At 51.0% G+C, this 15,022-nt stretch overlaps 1 protein-coding gene across 2 annotated transcripts in view; it reads right to left on the reverse strand.

Annotated features, from left to right (window-relative positions):
* MAP3K3 (mitogen-activated protein kinase kinase kinase 3) overlaps positions 1 to 9,617 on the reverse strand; it is a 49,509-nt gene extending 39,892 nt beyond the window's left edge. Inside the window, exons 1-2 of one of the 2 annotated variants that reach the window (XM_068166414.1) lie at positions 9,337 to 9,617; positions 148 to 269 (exon numbers count right to left, since the gene is read on the reverse strand). In XM_068166414.1, coding sequence (XP_068022515.1) covers positions 148 to 269; positions 9,337 to 9,340 — 126 coding nt within the window. In that variant the 5' untranslated portion in view covers positions 9,341 to 9,617. The remainder of the gene's footprint in view (positions 1 to 147; positions 270 to 9,336) is intronic. The other variant, XM_068166415.1, reaches the window with a different exon arrangement.
* Positions 9,618 to 15,022: the final 5,405 nt, after the last annotated feature.

A 15,022-nucleotide genomic window follows, 5' to 3' on the forward strand; every position in this document is an offset into this window, starting at 1 on the left:
GCACTGGAAGGGTGCTCCAAGGTCTCCCTGGAACCTTCTCTTCTGCAATGAGCTAACCCACCTGCAATGCCTTGCCTCTTGGAAGCACAAGCCAGAACCCTCTGCCCCCAGGGCACAGTTTGAAAGCCCCATGCAATGGGCTCTCACCTGTTTGTTGGAGTGAGGGCTGTCTTTGTTCTTCATGGTATCATATCCAGGCAGTCTGTGACGCCGGCTCATCTGGAGGGCTGCCAGGTCCTTCATGATGGATTTCAAGGCCTCTTGTTCATCTGGGATGGAGAAGAATTTTAGTAGTAAGATGCCTGGGTGAGTACCAAGCCTAAGACTTCTGCACTTGCTTTCTGCTGGCTCCTTTTTAGGGTCTCTGCAAATACACTGTGATTTGTTTTAGTGACACAAAGCCCACACCCAGCCTGCCCTCGTGGGGCAGCAAACAGAGGGGAGAACTTTCAGTCACTTGTACCATGCAGAGTGAAAGGCTCAGAATAAATATCCCCAGCCCCTAGTTCTCTTCACAAACAACAGTACAACAAGGACAGGTTTGCTGGATCATCATCACAGGTCAGTTAGAAAGGGAAAACTGATGTGTTCCTGCCAAGGAAAACGCTGTCAGAATCTGTTCTTTCCCCTTCTATATCCTGTTCACTTTGACTCCTTGCTTGCTAATGGAACAAATCACAGCCAGGAGAAAGGCAAATGAAAAGCTGAACAAAAGAGTCACCTCAGACTATCTCTGGGTCAAACCATGTTATGAGACTTCAAGACCTAAAGAGCAGGTTGACATTGCCCAGCTTTTGTCTGCAGAGTATAATGCAGAAGGTTGAATTCAAGGCTTCTTGCAGATGGAGGAGAATAAACCTCTCACACCAAACCAGTTCTTACTTCTGCCTATTCCTTACTACTGACTGAAGTTAAGATTCCTGCCATGACCAACTTAAAGTGCCCTTCCTTTGCTTGTTAGTTTTGAGGAGAGAAGTGATGTGATGCTCAAAAGAACTTTACATGAGACCTGGAGAAAAACAAAGACCAAAAGAAGAGACATTAATAGTAGCTGGGCTGTGATGGATGTTAACATGAACTAAGGTGTCTGAAAGCTTCTGAAAGCAATCCCTTGCTGTGCAAGAAGGACAGCCCTCAACTCCTTGATACTGCAAAGGGAGACAAAGCTGACTTGTGAGGTTTAGTCCTAACTGGGGCTGTGCTGGTCACTGTGCTCCCAGGCACTGTGCCACCAGTGTAACAGAGCAGCACCAGATGCTGGCACTCAGAGGACCTGCTGCTGGCACGCTTGTGCCTTCTGCATTGCTGGGCTGGTGTCTCACACAGCAAGACTCAAGAGCTTTTAGGGAATAAAGTGCTGTTTCCTTGGCAAGTATCATGTCTGGCTAAATCCTTCCTGATACTGAGGCATCATTTAGGTATGAGTGTGGTGAGACCCTAGAACAGATTGCCCAGAGAAGTTGTGGAGGCTCCAAGCCTGGAAGTGAACACCTTACCCCTGGAAGAGTTTAAGACAAGGCTGGATGAAGCAACCTGCTCCAGTGGGAGGTGTCCCTGACCGTGGCAGGAGGTTTGGAACTACATGATCTTTAAGGTCCCTTCCAATTCAAGGCATTCTATGCTTAAGTGTCCAAAGCCAGGTTTGATGTGGCCTTGTGCAGCCTGGTCTAGTGGAAGGTGCCCATGGCAGTGGGAGTTGGCACTGGATGATCTTTAAGGTCCCTTCCAACCCAAACCATTCTAGGAGTTTATGAAACTGGAATGAGAGATTAGATCAGCTCTGAGCATGCCCAGAACAAGGATCTTCTAAAAGAGACAGTTTGGACATGACCACCACTTGGGATAGAGGTTTTTAGGTTTCTGGCAACTGGAACTTTTGGATGTGATATGAACCAGATGAAAAGGTTATCACATCCCTGCTTGTGTGACAGTGTCAGGTGTGCAGTGCTTGACACGTGGAATCCTCCTGTCTTCCCAAAGTCCTTGCACACACCAGCTTGACACTGTGCCAGGGGAGGTCTAGGTTGGGAATCAGGAAGAATGTCTTTGTTGGAAGAGTGGTCAGGGAGTGGAACAGGCTGGCCAGGGAGGTGGAGTCCCCATCCATGTAGGTGTTAATGAAATGTGTGGCCATGGCACTTGGGGACATGGTTTAATGGCCATGGTGGTGTTAGGCTGACACGTGGACTTGATGATCTGAGAGGTCTTTTCCAACTGGACCAGGTCTCCGATTCTATGACATGCTCAGATTGAAGTAAGCATTTGTGAGGCTGATCTGTAAATAACTCAAAGCTGATTTTTAAACCCAGCATTTGCTTCTGACTCATGAAAGCTGGCTTGGATGGGTAATGGCTTCCATTTGGAAGTGGTGTCCTGGGAACATTTGCTGCACATTCAGGGAGGGACAGCCTTGCATCTGCACCTCTCTGTCAAGCGGACTCGCTGGGACGGTTTGCTTCCTCAGCTCCACGTTAGGCATTTGTTCGTCAGCATCTCTCAGTGAAGCTGGTGTTTTATGCAGAAGGCTGGGCTCATCATTCATCACTGTCTGAATAACAAACTAGAGTTCTGCAGTGCTGAAAGATGGCAGATGTGGGACACAAACAGCTTCGAACACAGGTGGGGAGCGGAGGCTACCAAAATTGAGCCGCAAAAAGGGGCAGAACTACACTGCCTGTAGGGTAACGTGGCTGAGGGGGTGAGGATTGATCAGCCTGGGGAAGAGGAGGCTGAGGGCAGACCTTCTCTCCAGAACTTCCTAGCAGCAGGCTGGAGCAAGGTGGGGGTTGGTTTCTTCTCCCTAGTAACAAGTGATAGGACAAGAGGAAGTGGCCTGGGAGGCTGAGGTTGGACATCAGAAGAAAGTTCTTCCCGAAAGGGTTCTGCAACACTGGAGCAGGTTCCCCAGGGAAGTGGCTGGAGGGAGGACTCCAGGGAGGAATCCCAAATCCCTGGAGGTGTTTCAAAGCTGCAGGAATGTGGTGCTGAGGGTCATGGTTTAGCACCAGCCCTGCTAAAGAGAAGAGACTCAATGACCTTGAAGGTCTTTTCCCACCAAAGTGATTCTATGATTCTAACACCCAAGCAGGTCCCAGTCAGGATGAAGGTCACACAGCATCTGTGATACAACCAACAGCTTCTGCCCAAAAGGTAAAGCACTAAACTGAGAGAATGAAACACTAGAGCAGAGGTTCTTCCACTGGGGGCTTCACTATGTAGTAGCAGGAAAAGAGCAACACCAAGCCTAGGCCAGGTGAGAGAGGGGAGTGGAGAGGAATCTCCCAGAGGATTTGCAGAAGGTGGTAATTAAGAGTAAGGCTCTTAAAGAAAAGGGGGGGAGGAGCAGAGCAGAGCAAATAAAGCTCCTTTAAAAAACCCAAATCAAACTTCACCAAATCTCTGCTGTCCAAGACAAGCCAAATGAGACAATAACTACATTGTGGCAGTGGAGAAGGGAGAGGAGCACTTCCAATTCCAGCTGCATGCAGAAGAAGCAAGGGCTGTAACACCACCAAAGCAAAAGGTTGCTTTCTTGCAGAGCACAGCAGCCAAAGGCAATAATCTCGAGGAGCTATCTCAGCACTGAGTAACCCCTTGTGGGAGGAGAATGTCAAAGCCCAGTTGTGAATGAAGTTCAAGTTCCAGGTAGCTAACAGCACAACTTCTTTTTTTCCCCCTTTCTTTCCTGCTTTTTGAAATGGTTTCCAACTCCACATTTGAACTGAGTTTAACCTTTCAACTCACTGGAGCGTCTCCAGTTTACTTCTATTCTGTAGTCCTCTTTGATATTAAGCACAGCCTTTGAGTCACCTGCCAGACAAAGGCTCTAACTTTGCACAACAAAATAGCACAAATTATGGATTGGCACATCCCTGGAGTCTCTACCACCCAAAACAAGCCGTGAAGAGCTAGGAGACAAGTTTTCCACTACAGTGCAGTTTGGGTTTGGCCAGCTACCAGGAGGATGAAGAAGAGCTTGTCTTGGCAGAGTTCCTCTGGGCAAGAAGCAAAACAGCTAGGAAAGCAGTTTAGAACTAAGGGATCAAGTCAATCACAGAACACATCTACAAGTACCAGCTTGCAAATTACAGCTTGGCACATGCCTTGAAATGAAGCATCCCTGGTTGCAATGCAGCTGCTGGCTGCTGGGGCAGCCCAGGCTGTGTACACATCAGCTGTTCACAGCCTCCTGTGTGTGAGGAAGCAGGCAGAGAGGACAGCCACCTAATTAACCAATTATTTAATCTCTTAACAAAGACTGTGGCTCAGCTCCAGTGTGAACTTCTTCATTAGCTAAGGCAAGTTGTGAATTTCCAACATGCCAAGACATTGAGGTCCTGAAGGCAGCATCTAGCAAGCACCCAAATGCCAGGCCAGGGTCTGTATCCCACTCCCTGTCAGATGTTTCCCCTTAGAGCTAACTCTGGAGCCTTGGTTGCACCCAAGCAGAAAGGAGCAGTTCGCAGCAGAGGCTGATGGAACAACTTCAGATGAAGTTGAATCTTACAAGATGATTGCTGAGGGCCGTGGTTTAGCAGTGCCCTGGGCAGTGCTGGGTTCATGGTTGGACTCAAGGGTATTAAAGGTATTTTCCAACCTAAAGGCTTCTGGGATTCCATATAGTTTTCAAGTCTTACACTGAGCTAATCCATCCCTGTGCTGGTGAGGTGGGAAACAATGGTGTAATTGTCTTGGAGTTTTGGTTGAACCATAGAACCCTTGGGGCTGGAAGAGACCTTTGAAATCATCCAGCCCAACCACTCACAATCCCAAACTACTGCTAAGCCACTACTGCTAAGCCACGTCCCTCAGCACCACATCCAGGACCCTTTTCAAGACCTGTTTGAGGTGAGGATCCTTTCTGGGAAATTTTTCCTAATACCCAAGCTGAACCTCCCCTGGCACAACTTGAGACTGTTTCCCCTTGTCCTGTCATTTGATGCATATGAGAAGAGACCACCACCTGGTTCCAGCCTCCTTTGAGGTGGTTGTAGAGGGCAAGGAGGTCTCTCTTCAGCCTCCCCTTCTGAAGACTAACCAACCCCAGCTCCCTCAGCCCTTCCTCACAGGATTTGCATTCAAAAAGAACTTTTAGGACTTGTGTTGGAAAAGATCTTTTAGATCAAGTCCAACCCTTATCTACCTCCAAGTCTGGTGCTAAACCCTGCTCCTCAGCACCACATCTATCTTATAACATAAACTAAACATCAAACATCGATCTGAGCTTGCGTAGGGAAAAGATGTGTCCAGTCAGGATAGCACTGTGATGGATTTAAGGCTGAGGAGCATGACTACCTCTTTATTTCCATCCAAACAGAGGATTTAGAATACACAGAATAGACCAGGTTGGAAGAGACCTTCAAGATCATCGTGACCAACCCATCAACCAATCCAACCCACCTAAACAATTAACCCATGGCACCAAGCACCCCATCAAATCTCTTCCTGAACACCTCCAGGGATGGTGACTCCACCACCTCCCTGGGCAGCACATTCCAATGACCAATGACTCTCCCAGTGAAGAACTTTCTCCTCACCTCCAGCGTAAACCTCCCCTGGCACAGCCTGAGACTGTGTCCTCTTGTTCTGGTACTGGCTGCCTGGGAGAAGAGATCAACCTCTGCCTGGCTACAACCTCCCTTTAGGTAGTTGTAGAGAGCAATGAGATCATCCCTGAGCCTCCTCTTCTCCAGGCTAAGCAACCCCAGCTCCCTCAGCCTCTCCTCACAGGGCTGTGCTCCAGACCCCTCCCCAACTTTGTTGCCCTTCTCTGGACTCCATAGGTTGCCTTCCAAGAAGCACATGCAGCAGCATCACATCAATCACCAATGCAGAAGTTCTTCCAGATGCCAAGGAAGCCATTTTTGAAGAGCACTGAGGGACCCTGTTTCGCTCGGTCTCCAGTCGGTCTGGGAAACACAGTTCTGCTTTGTGCGGGAAAGATGTTGTGCAGGAAATGCTTCTCATGTTTGAAAAGCTACACTCCAGGATTTTTATAACCTCGATAAAAGGCAACTGCTACTCACAGAGAGAGCCATTCCTCTGCAGAAAGCACTTCTGTCAACTAAGATGTGGGCTGCTGCACAGGCCTGAGCGAGCCAGCGATTGGCCGTGGCAGAAATGGAAACGGCTTTGAACGACCACGACAACAACAACAAATGGGTGAGAAAAAGAAGAAGCCATGAAGTTCAGAGTCAAAGCATCTGCATGTTGGTAAAAACAGGAAGTCTGCAAACCCCTATAAACCAGGATGCTCTTTTATGCAGCATGGCAAGAGAAGAAGTGATGCCACATTTGTTTGAGGGAAGGGGGTGGGGGGGAAAAACCAAAGCGAAGGAACAAGAGCGTGCGTGTTTGTGGTCTGCCACCGTCTCAGCAGGGCTGGTCTGCAAGTGATCGGCAGATCCAGGGCAATGGGGAAATCTCACAGCCCAGGTGGAGAAACTGAGGATATGTGAAAGCTGGGAGGGGGGAAGGTTTGGAAACAGTTCAATTTTGAGTCATCATCACACTGTCAGCTGAAGGCTGGGTGTGCTGTGAGAGCCTCGGCGGGAACAAAACGCTGCGCTGCTCGCCTTGCGGCAAGTGACCTGGTTTGGAAGCTTCAAAGGAAAACATATCAGAGCTCCTCCATGAACCTGACCCACGTGGTTAGCTATATGGGGACCTCATCTCTCCCACAAACTGAAGAAGAGGTTGGGATTGAAGCTGCTCTTAACCTGCAGGCTCAGCCCTGCTCCCCTCCCCCCCGCGCACCAGGGGTGTCACGGCCGGTGAAGCCGGGAGCTCCGAGCCGGGCCACGGGTGCGTGTGAGCCAAGGGAAGGAAGTGACACAGGCAGGAAAAAAGAGCAGATCGAGGGAAAGACTCGACTGCAGCTGGGCCTGCAGCGCGTTTCAGCTGGGCCTGCCACAGCCAGACAGCCCTCTTCCCTCCCCTCCCCAGACAGCGACATGTTCCTGGGTCTCAGAAGCAAGCTAATTAAGGCTTGGGCCTGATCTTTAAGGTCCCTCCCAACCTAAACGAGTCTATGATTCTCCTTATCTGCATTTTAAACGCTGCCAAGGAGATCCCTGAAGGGAAAGAACCCTCATTCACAGCCCCTCCTGCAGAGGGCCATAGAATCACCCTCAGTGAGCTTCAGCTGCACCGAAGGGGTGAAGCCAACCTGCGACACCAAGCTCCTGCTGATCACCACCCCATGGACCTTTCAGACTCGTTCAGGAAGCACAAGGTAGAAGAAGAGCAGAGTGTGACACAGTCTGGTGTCTGTTACCCTTCAGATCATTTACTCACAGCTCCCTAAAGAATTTAGGCAAGATCCTTGATACAGGAGTGATCTACTTGTAGCTAGACTGTGCTTACTCCAGCATGAGTGTACAACACGGAGTGGTCCATGGAACTGAACTTCAGATTCACAGAATCAAAGATTGCATTGAGCTGGAAGGGACCCTCACAGGTCATCTTTGTCCCAACCCCCCTGCAGTGAGCAGGGACATCTCCAACTAGATCAGGCCACTCAGGGCCCCATCAAGTTTGCCTCTGCATGTCTTCAGGGATGATGCCTCAACTCCATCCCTGGGCAACCCATTCCAGTATTTTACCGTTCTCATTGTGAAGAGCTTCCTGCTGATGTTCAACCTTAAATCTCCCCTGCTCTAGTTTCAAACCACTGACCCTCATCCTATCACTACAAACCTTTCCAAACAGGCTCCCCCCAGCCTTCCTGTAGCCCCTTTCAAGTACTGGCAGGCTGCTCTAAGGTCTCCCTGGAGCCTTCTCCAGGCTGAACAAGTCCAATTCTCTCAGCCTGTCCTCATAAGAGAGGTGCTGCAGCCTCACCGATGTTGCCCTCAGGTGCTTAGAAACAGGCATTCAGCTGCCCCTGGACAACGCTCTTCCTTGTCTGTGGAAATCCAACTTCTTCCTTCTGAACTTCACCTCTTAGTAAGGCAGAGATCTGCAGATGGAGCTGTGTCTATTTGCTGCATTTACAGAAGCAAAGCAGCACAAAATGGAAATGAAGCTGTTGGACTTTTGCTTTGAGCAGCATTTTCTTCATGGATTTAACTACAAGAACTAACCACACACACAGGCTAAACAACGAGGTCATCTTACAGAACTAAACTCAGCTGTAGAGAAGAAGCCTTTAAGTGGCAGCCCACAGAGCCATGCAAGCCTGCACTTGGGACAGCTGGAGTAATTACCTTGCCAATATGCAAATACTGCTGAGCCCTGGTTTGCAGCAATTCATTTTTGTTCTAGCAGAGGAGACCTCTCTTCAAAACTGAAAACTTAGCCAGGTAACACCAAACCCACCCTTTCCATGGGCACTTCTTTGCACAGGTCACACACTCCAAAAGAATTAAGCATTCAAACTCAGTGATGGCAACTCCTGACAGCAACTTTTTACTGTTGAAAAAAAGAGTTCCTTGAACCCCTTCCCTTTTTTTTTAGTGTGTTTCTAAACACAGCAAGCGAGAATTCAATGAAACTTGGGAGAGAGAAGGCTGTTTTGATGGACTCCCAAGCTGCCGTTAATACCACAGGAAAAATTTCCCTCGTTCAGTTTAAGCGCTCAAATTCCCATCCCAAGCACAGGCAACTGGTTCTTAGCAGCGGCAAAAGCTCCCTCGGCTCCCAGCCTGACCTCGCTGATCCTCGGCTACTCCCTTTGGCCAATTTTAGTCAAGCCCGAGGCCGGCTGGGTGTGCGGCTGGGCCGGCAGCGCTGCCCGCAGCCCGCTGCTGCTAAACCCTTCCTCAGGCATTTGGAGGCAACCCTTCCATTCACTTCCCGGTTTGCCCACGGCCGGCGGCTTCTGCGCTCGCCCAGGGCCCCGCTGCTCGCCCCCGGCCCCGCTGCTCGCCCCCGGCCCCGCCGCTCGGCCCCGGCCCCGCTGCCTGCCCAGGGCCCCGCTGCTCGCCCCCGGCCCCGCTGCCTGCCCAGGGCCCCGCCGCTCGCCCCCGGCCCCGCCGCCTGCCCCCGGCCCCGCCGCCTGCCCCCGGCCGCTCCAGCTGGGGCTGCAGGACGCGGCCGGCCCCGACCCCCGGAGGCCGCACAGCGAGGCCGCGGGCCGACCCCCGCTGCTCAGCCCCGCAGCCCTGGTTAGCAGCTCAGCTCCCTCAGGCTGCTGCTCTCAAGGCAGTGCCGCGCAAGGCCCGGCGCGCCGCGGGCGGCCCCCAGAGCGCTGCTCCCCCCTACCCCCTCCCCGGTGCTGCGGAGAGCCCCCGCCGCGGCCCGCCCCCCTCCACCGCAGGCCCGGGAGCTGGCTCCGGGCCCCACCGAGGCCAGCGGAGCGCCCCCGACCCGTCTGTCTCCGGCCGCGGCTCTCACCCATCTCGGCGGGCGGCGGGCCCGCGCCCGGCGGGCGGCGGCGCGCGGAGGTACGGGGCTGTCACCGCCGCGGTTCCATGGCGGCTGGGCCGAGGGGGAGGGCTCACAGCCGCCGCCACATTCCCAGGCCCGCGCCGCCGCCGCCTCCTTCCGGCGGCCGCCCTCCGGGTCCCGGCGCGGCGGCGGGGGTGGGAGGGGGGAACGGGCAGTCCCGGTCGCTCCCCGCCGCCGCCGCCACAGGGCGCCCGGGCCGCGAGCAAAACAAACCGCTCGGCGGCCACCGCGCACCCGCCGCTGCCGCCGCCTGCCAATCACAGGGGCCGACCCGCCGTCGCCCGCCAATCCGCGCCGTCGAGCCACCCACCCGACGGCGCTGCTCGCCAATGGGCGTGCGACCAGCCGCGACGCCCGCCCCGCCCGCCGCTGCGCCGGCTGCCAATCACAGGGGCCCGTTCCGCTGGCGGGCTGGCTCCGCCCTTCCCAGAGCCACGGGGCGGGGTCAGCTCGGGCTCCGCCCCAGCGTGCTGCCAATCAGGGTGACGGACGGATGCGGGGGCCCGCCCCGTCGGCCGCGCTCTATCTCCCGCTGGCTTTCTGCGGAGCGCCTGCGGCTGCGGCACAGCACGTCCCGTCTTGAGAGGTGCCAGGAGACAGCCTCACCCCACCAGCGCCCCGCAGCAGGCCCTCTCCACTGCCGTGCCCCTCCAAAGATGGTCCCAAGCACCTGCCTCTGACCTATTCGAACTCTAGGTCTTGCCTTTGTATGACTTTGGGTGTTCTGGAGGAGGGAACACCTCCCCTCTGCACTGACCCTGCCCGCTTGGTTACTTCTTCAGTAGAGTCTGGCAGGGAATTTGACTTTTGCTTTAAGGACACCTTTCTAAGAGGGGGGAAAAGAAACCCCAAACAGCCAAAGCCGTTTCAGGAGTGACCAGAAAGGCCAAAAGACACTGAAGGCAGAATTCTTCTGGGTTGAAAAGTGCGAGGGAGTTACCCAGAGCATCCCCCAAGCCAGCTGTGGCAAGTGAGGTTATTTTCCAGTAGCTGTTCTAATGAAAGATCCTGTTACCAACTCACCTTGACTACCACAGGCCACCACAGGTCCTTCATGGGCTGCAATAAGTGGCACACATCAAAGTAACAGAATAAACACCTCTTCTGCTTTTGAAGCCTCCAAACCCACCATTTCATTTCCTCCACACTCACAGTCTGATTTTTACAAGAATGACATTGATGTGCTGGGGCAGGTCCAGAGAAGGACAACAAAGCTGATGAAGAGGTTCCTCCCAACCCCCATCATTCTGCAATACTGTGATGCAGGCTTCAGCTGCTCTCTCTCAGCTTCTGCTCCCATTCCACCTGGGGGGTGATGTTTCTCTAATGTCTTTTCCACAGAACAGACAGCAGAGAGGTTTTGCTCTTCTCTGGCACAGCAATGGCCATGCTGCTGCTGGGAAACTTACCTCGAGCAGATGTTTCAGCAGCTGCTTTTCAATCTGGCCAATGTCTAGCAGCAAGTGCATTGTTCTTTAAGTGGTTTTGCTTGCATGCAACGCAGCAGCAACGTCAAAGAGGTTGTTTGTGTAGCTCATCCAGTGGATACAACACAACTAGACTGCAGAGAAAAGCTTCTTCAAGGGGTGGGCAACTGCAGGAGTCTAAACCCCCCACACCAGCAACAATTTAGGAGTTAGCCAAGGTATGACAGCAAGAGCTGTGATATCATTGATTTCTTTTTACTGTTTAGATGGGGCACACAAATCTGCCAAGGAATGTGTAGATCAAAAGATTTGGCCTCTCCAGAGCAAGAAGCTATGGACAAAACCAATCATCTAAGTTTGAAGCTGTCCTGCTTTGCAGAGAAGGTTGGACTAGATGGCTTTCATAGATTCCATCTCGAGATTCCCATCCTAAAACCAGGCTGATGCTGTTTAGATGTAGAGAATCACAGAATTGTTCTGCTTGGAAAAAACCTTTAAGATCATCATAGAATCAGTCAGGGTTGGAAGGGACCACAAGGATCAGCCAGTTCCAGCCCCCCTGCCATGGGCAGGGACACCCCACACTAGATCAGCCTGGCCAGAGCCTCAGCCAGCCTGGGCTTAAACACCTCCAGGGCTGGGGCCTCAACCACCTCCCTGGACAACCCATTCCAGGGTTTCACCACTCTCCTGGGGAAGTCTGCTGCTAAACCATTGAACACTTCCCCCCCCCTCCAGTCTCTCCTGTCTTATCACTCTGATGCTTGAAGCCTTTCTAACTTTCCTGTCCATTCTATCCCATTTTCATACCTAGCTCACAGCCACTTGGTTCCATATCAAGATTATCTTTTTACTTAAATAATCCTTTCCTCTCCCCTGGGATTTTCTCTCTAAATACACCAAGAGGGTAATCATATTTCCTCATATCTCCTTTCAGCTTTCATTGTAATAGACAAGTAAGCCAACTCTCTTCAAAATACAAGCTTGGCATTTCTGCTATCTTCCTGATAGTCTCTTCTGCCCCTCTTCCAATCTGAATTCCTCTCTCACCCCACAGCATTGCTGCTCTTGGACCAATTTTTCTACGACCTTTTTCACAGCTTCCTGGTGGCTCATCACTACCCTTTGTCAGCCACTAAATCCCAGTTCCCTTCCCTCACTAATTTCTGGGAAGTGGCACACCTTAGCATCCACCACAATTTTCCCTTCTTCCCTGAATTCACAGCCTTGCACTTTGTGCTGCTACATTTCATCTCATTTCTCACTCTTCAAAGTCATCAATTCTCACAGATATTCTACTTCCCTCTTATTATTGCAGCCTCCCACTTTTGTTCATCGCCAAATTTAATTATCACGCTCAGTTTTTGTGCCAAGGTCATTAGAAAAAGGCTTTGGAGTGAGATTACTCTGGGGATCAGAGCTGCAGAAATTCAGCATTAATTCCCCACTGCACCAGCCCTGATGTCAAAACACTTCATTGTCACCTTACCATTTGGTATTTTTGTCTGTCTTCCAGTTCTGACATGTTTGCACCTCAAATTCTCAGCTGAAGTCCTGTGAAACGAGACTGGTTGCATGTCCTTCATGTAGGAACTGGGCTTACTCAAGTCCAAAAAAGACATTAGAGTAGCTAGTCACAGCCTGTGACAGCGAGCCAGGAGCTCCCAGCAGATGGTAGGAAACAGCCACCCTGGTAAAACTCTCTCTCCAACTGCCCAGGATGTCTGCATTGCACTAAAGTTATACTCTCCCCCCCCCCCCCCCCCCTTTCTCAATTTGAAAACAGAATGATTTGTTCTTAACAGTTCATCACTTCACCCACCTATCAAGCCTGATGGCTAAACCAGAGAAGTTGATTTATGTCCCTAATCTCATTTTACAGATATTATCACAACGCTATCTATATGCAAGTCCTTGCTTGGGACCACTGCAGACTCCCCTTGCCTTTATTTCCCTCCAGGCAAGCTGGTGCATCCCTTCAGAACCAGAATTATAGATTGGGTTAGGTTAGAAGGGACCTCAGAGATCATCTCCTCCAACCTCCACATCAGGGACAGGGACACCTCAACTCAACTAGACTCAGCTGCTCAAGGTCTCATCCAAGCTGGCCTTGAACGCTCCCAGGAAGGAGGCATCCACAACCTCCCTGGGCAGCCTGTTCCAGAGTTCTTCCTAAGATCCAGTCTAATCCTACTCGCCCTCAGCTTCAAACCATTCTCTCTTGCCCTGTTGCTAGACACCCCTATGAAAAGTTCCTCTGCCACCTTCTTGTAGGATCCCTTTAGGTACTGGAAGGCAGCTCTGAAGTCCTCCCCTGAAGTCTTCTCTTCTTCAGGCTGAACACCCCCAGCTCCCTCAGCCTATCCTGACAGCAGAGGTGCTCCAGCCCTTGGATCATCTGTGTGGCCTCTTCTGGACTCTTTCCAAAGTTTCTACCAAAACACCTGCCCCTAGTTTGCATAACTTGAGGGGGAAAAAAAGGAATAATTCTCTTTCTACCTTTACTGTCTAGCTCATGTTATACAAACCTTGTGCATAAGAATCAGGGTATTTGTTTTTCCAACAGCATTATGGCCCAAGCTGATATTCTGTGGTTGAAACTCCAGCTTTCCAGAAGAGAAGCTTCTTGCCTGCAAATAACATCTACAAACCATGCTCCATTCTTCAATTCCAAGCTATTCTGACTGTTCAAGGCCATTTATTGTAACATGACCAGTAAAGCCATTCAGAGACCCTCCAGAAGCTTCCACATTTATACTTAGCCAACTCATTTTAAAGGACCTTTATAGAGACCTAATTGTTGAATGCTGTCAGGCTGCATGAAGTTAAGGAAAGGAAATGTAATCCCTATTTCAGGGATTAAAGGGCACTGCACAGGGAGCCAGTGACTTGTTAAAAGTTACACAGGAAGTCTGGAGTAGACCTTTGGGATTACAACTCCTGGCATCTCTTCCCAGTCTCTTAATCACTCTGCCATCAGCTTGTTTGTTATTTTGGTAGCATTTCCACTTGCTGAAGCATACCTGCCTGACCCGGAGAGCCAATTCTCCTCGCTATCAGATGTGCTATTTCTTCTTTCCTTCCTGTTTCCCTTCTTGTTTAGGTAGACACATCCTTCCTGGGGAGCTCAGCAGTCTCCAGGCTGAGCCTTGACCCATGCCAAAACTTCCTTACTCCCCTCAGACTCCACAGCCAGAGACACTGAATGGGAGCAGGGAGAAGAAATAAAAATTTCAGGGGAGGAGGAGGAGGAGAAGAAACCCTGCAAATCTTCAAAGGATGCATGAAAGTGTTCTGCACTCCTTTAGTGCAGATCTGAGAGAGGAGTCATCTCACCAGTTCCAGACAGTTCTGATTCTGCTAACGCTTTCTTGTGCTCTCAGCTTTGAAAACAAAGTTAATGGAAAACCTAACATCATTATCCAACTGCAGGAGAGTGTGGCAGAATATATCTTGGCCAAATCTTACCTCACCTCTAGCAGAACCCATCAACCATGTGAAATTCTCTAAAAGCACGTCTGGAGAGTTCTTTTTGCCCCCTGTACCTGTCCTGCTCTGCCCTGCTCTGCTGTAGGGCTGAGTCTCTCCTCCTGCTGCCAGCGTCCCAGTAGAGGGGGCCCTGGAGCTGTCTGGTTCAACGGGAAGCGGCACTCCGCTTGTGCAAGGAGCAGAATTAAAACAGAAGGAAGAGCAGCAAGGATGTTAAAAATATTAGATGCTTTTAAGATCATTACTTGCTTCTGAGCCGGCAGCCTGGACTGTTTATAGAGCTGTACTAATGAAAAAGCACAAGACAAAGTGCTTGTTACAGCATCAGGGCTTCAAATCATCCTGGTGATCACTATCTCCGCAGCTGAGGGTTATATATTCTGTTACCCTGGGGGATTTCTTTCAAGTATTTTCAAGTCACTTACTGAGCAGTGATAAATGATGTGGTTTTCACTTCCAACTGGTATCAGAGAAGAAGTGACTTTCCCAGGCTCACAGAGCGTGCAAGTCAGCCCAGTCCTTTGGTGTTTACAAAATGCAGAGAACTTCTCTCTGCCTTATTTTCTACCCATGTTTCTTAACAGGACCTCATGGCACTTGTTTTACCACACTGCCATTAAGTTCTTCTCCTCCCTTATCACCTACCAGTTCCTGACTTTTTGCACCAGCAGCTCCAACTTGCAGAAGTTGCTTTCCTCCACCGGAATAGAAGCTGA

The sequence above is a fragment of the Melanerpes formicivorus genome, unplaced genomic scaffold (assembly GCF_026170545.1).
Source record: "Melanerpes formicivorus ecotype bairdi unplaced genomic scaffold, bMelFor1.0.p_v2 SCAF_100, whole genome shotgun sequence".
NCBI lineage: Eukaryota > Metazoa > Chordata > Aves > Piciformes > Picidae > Melanerpes > Melanerpes formicivorus.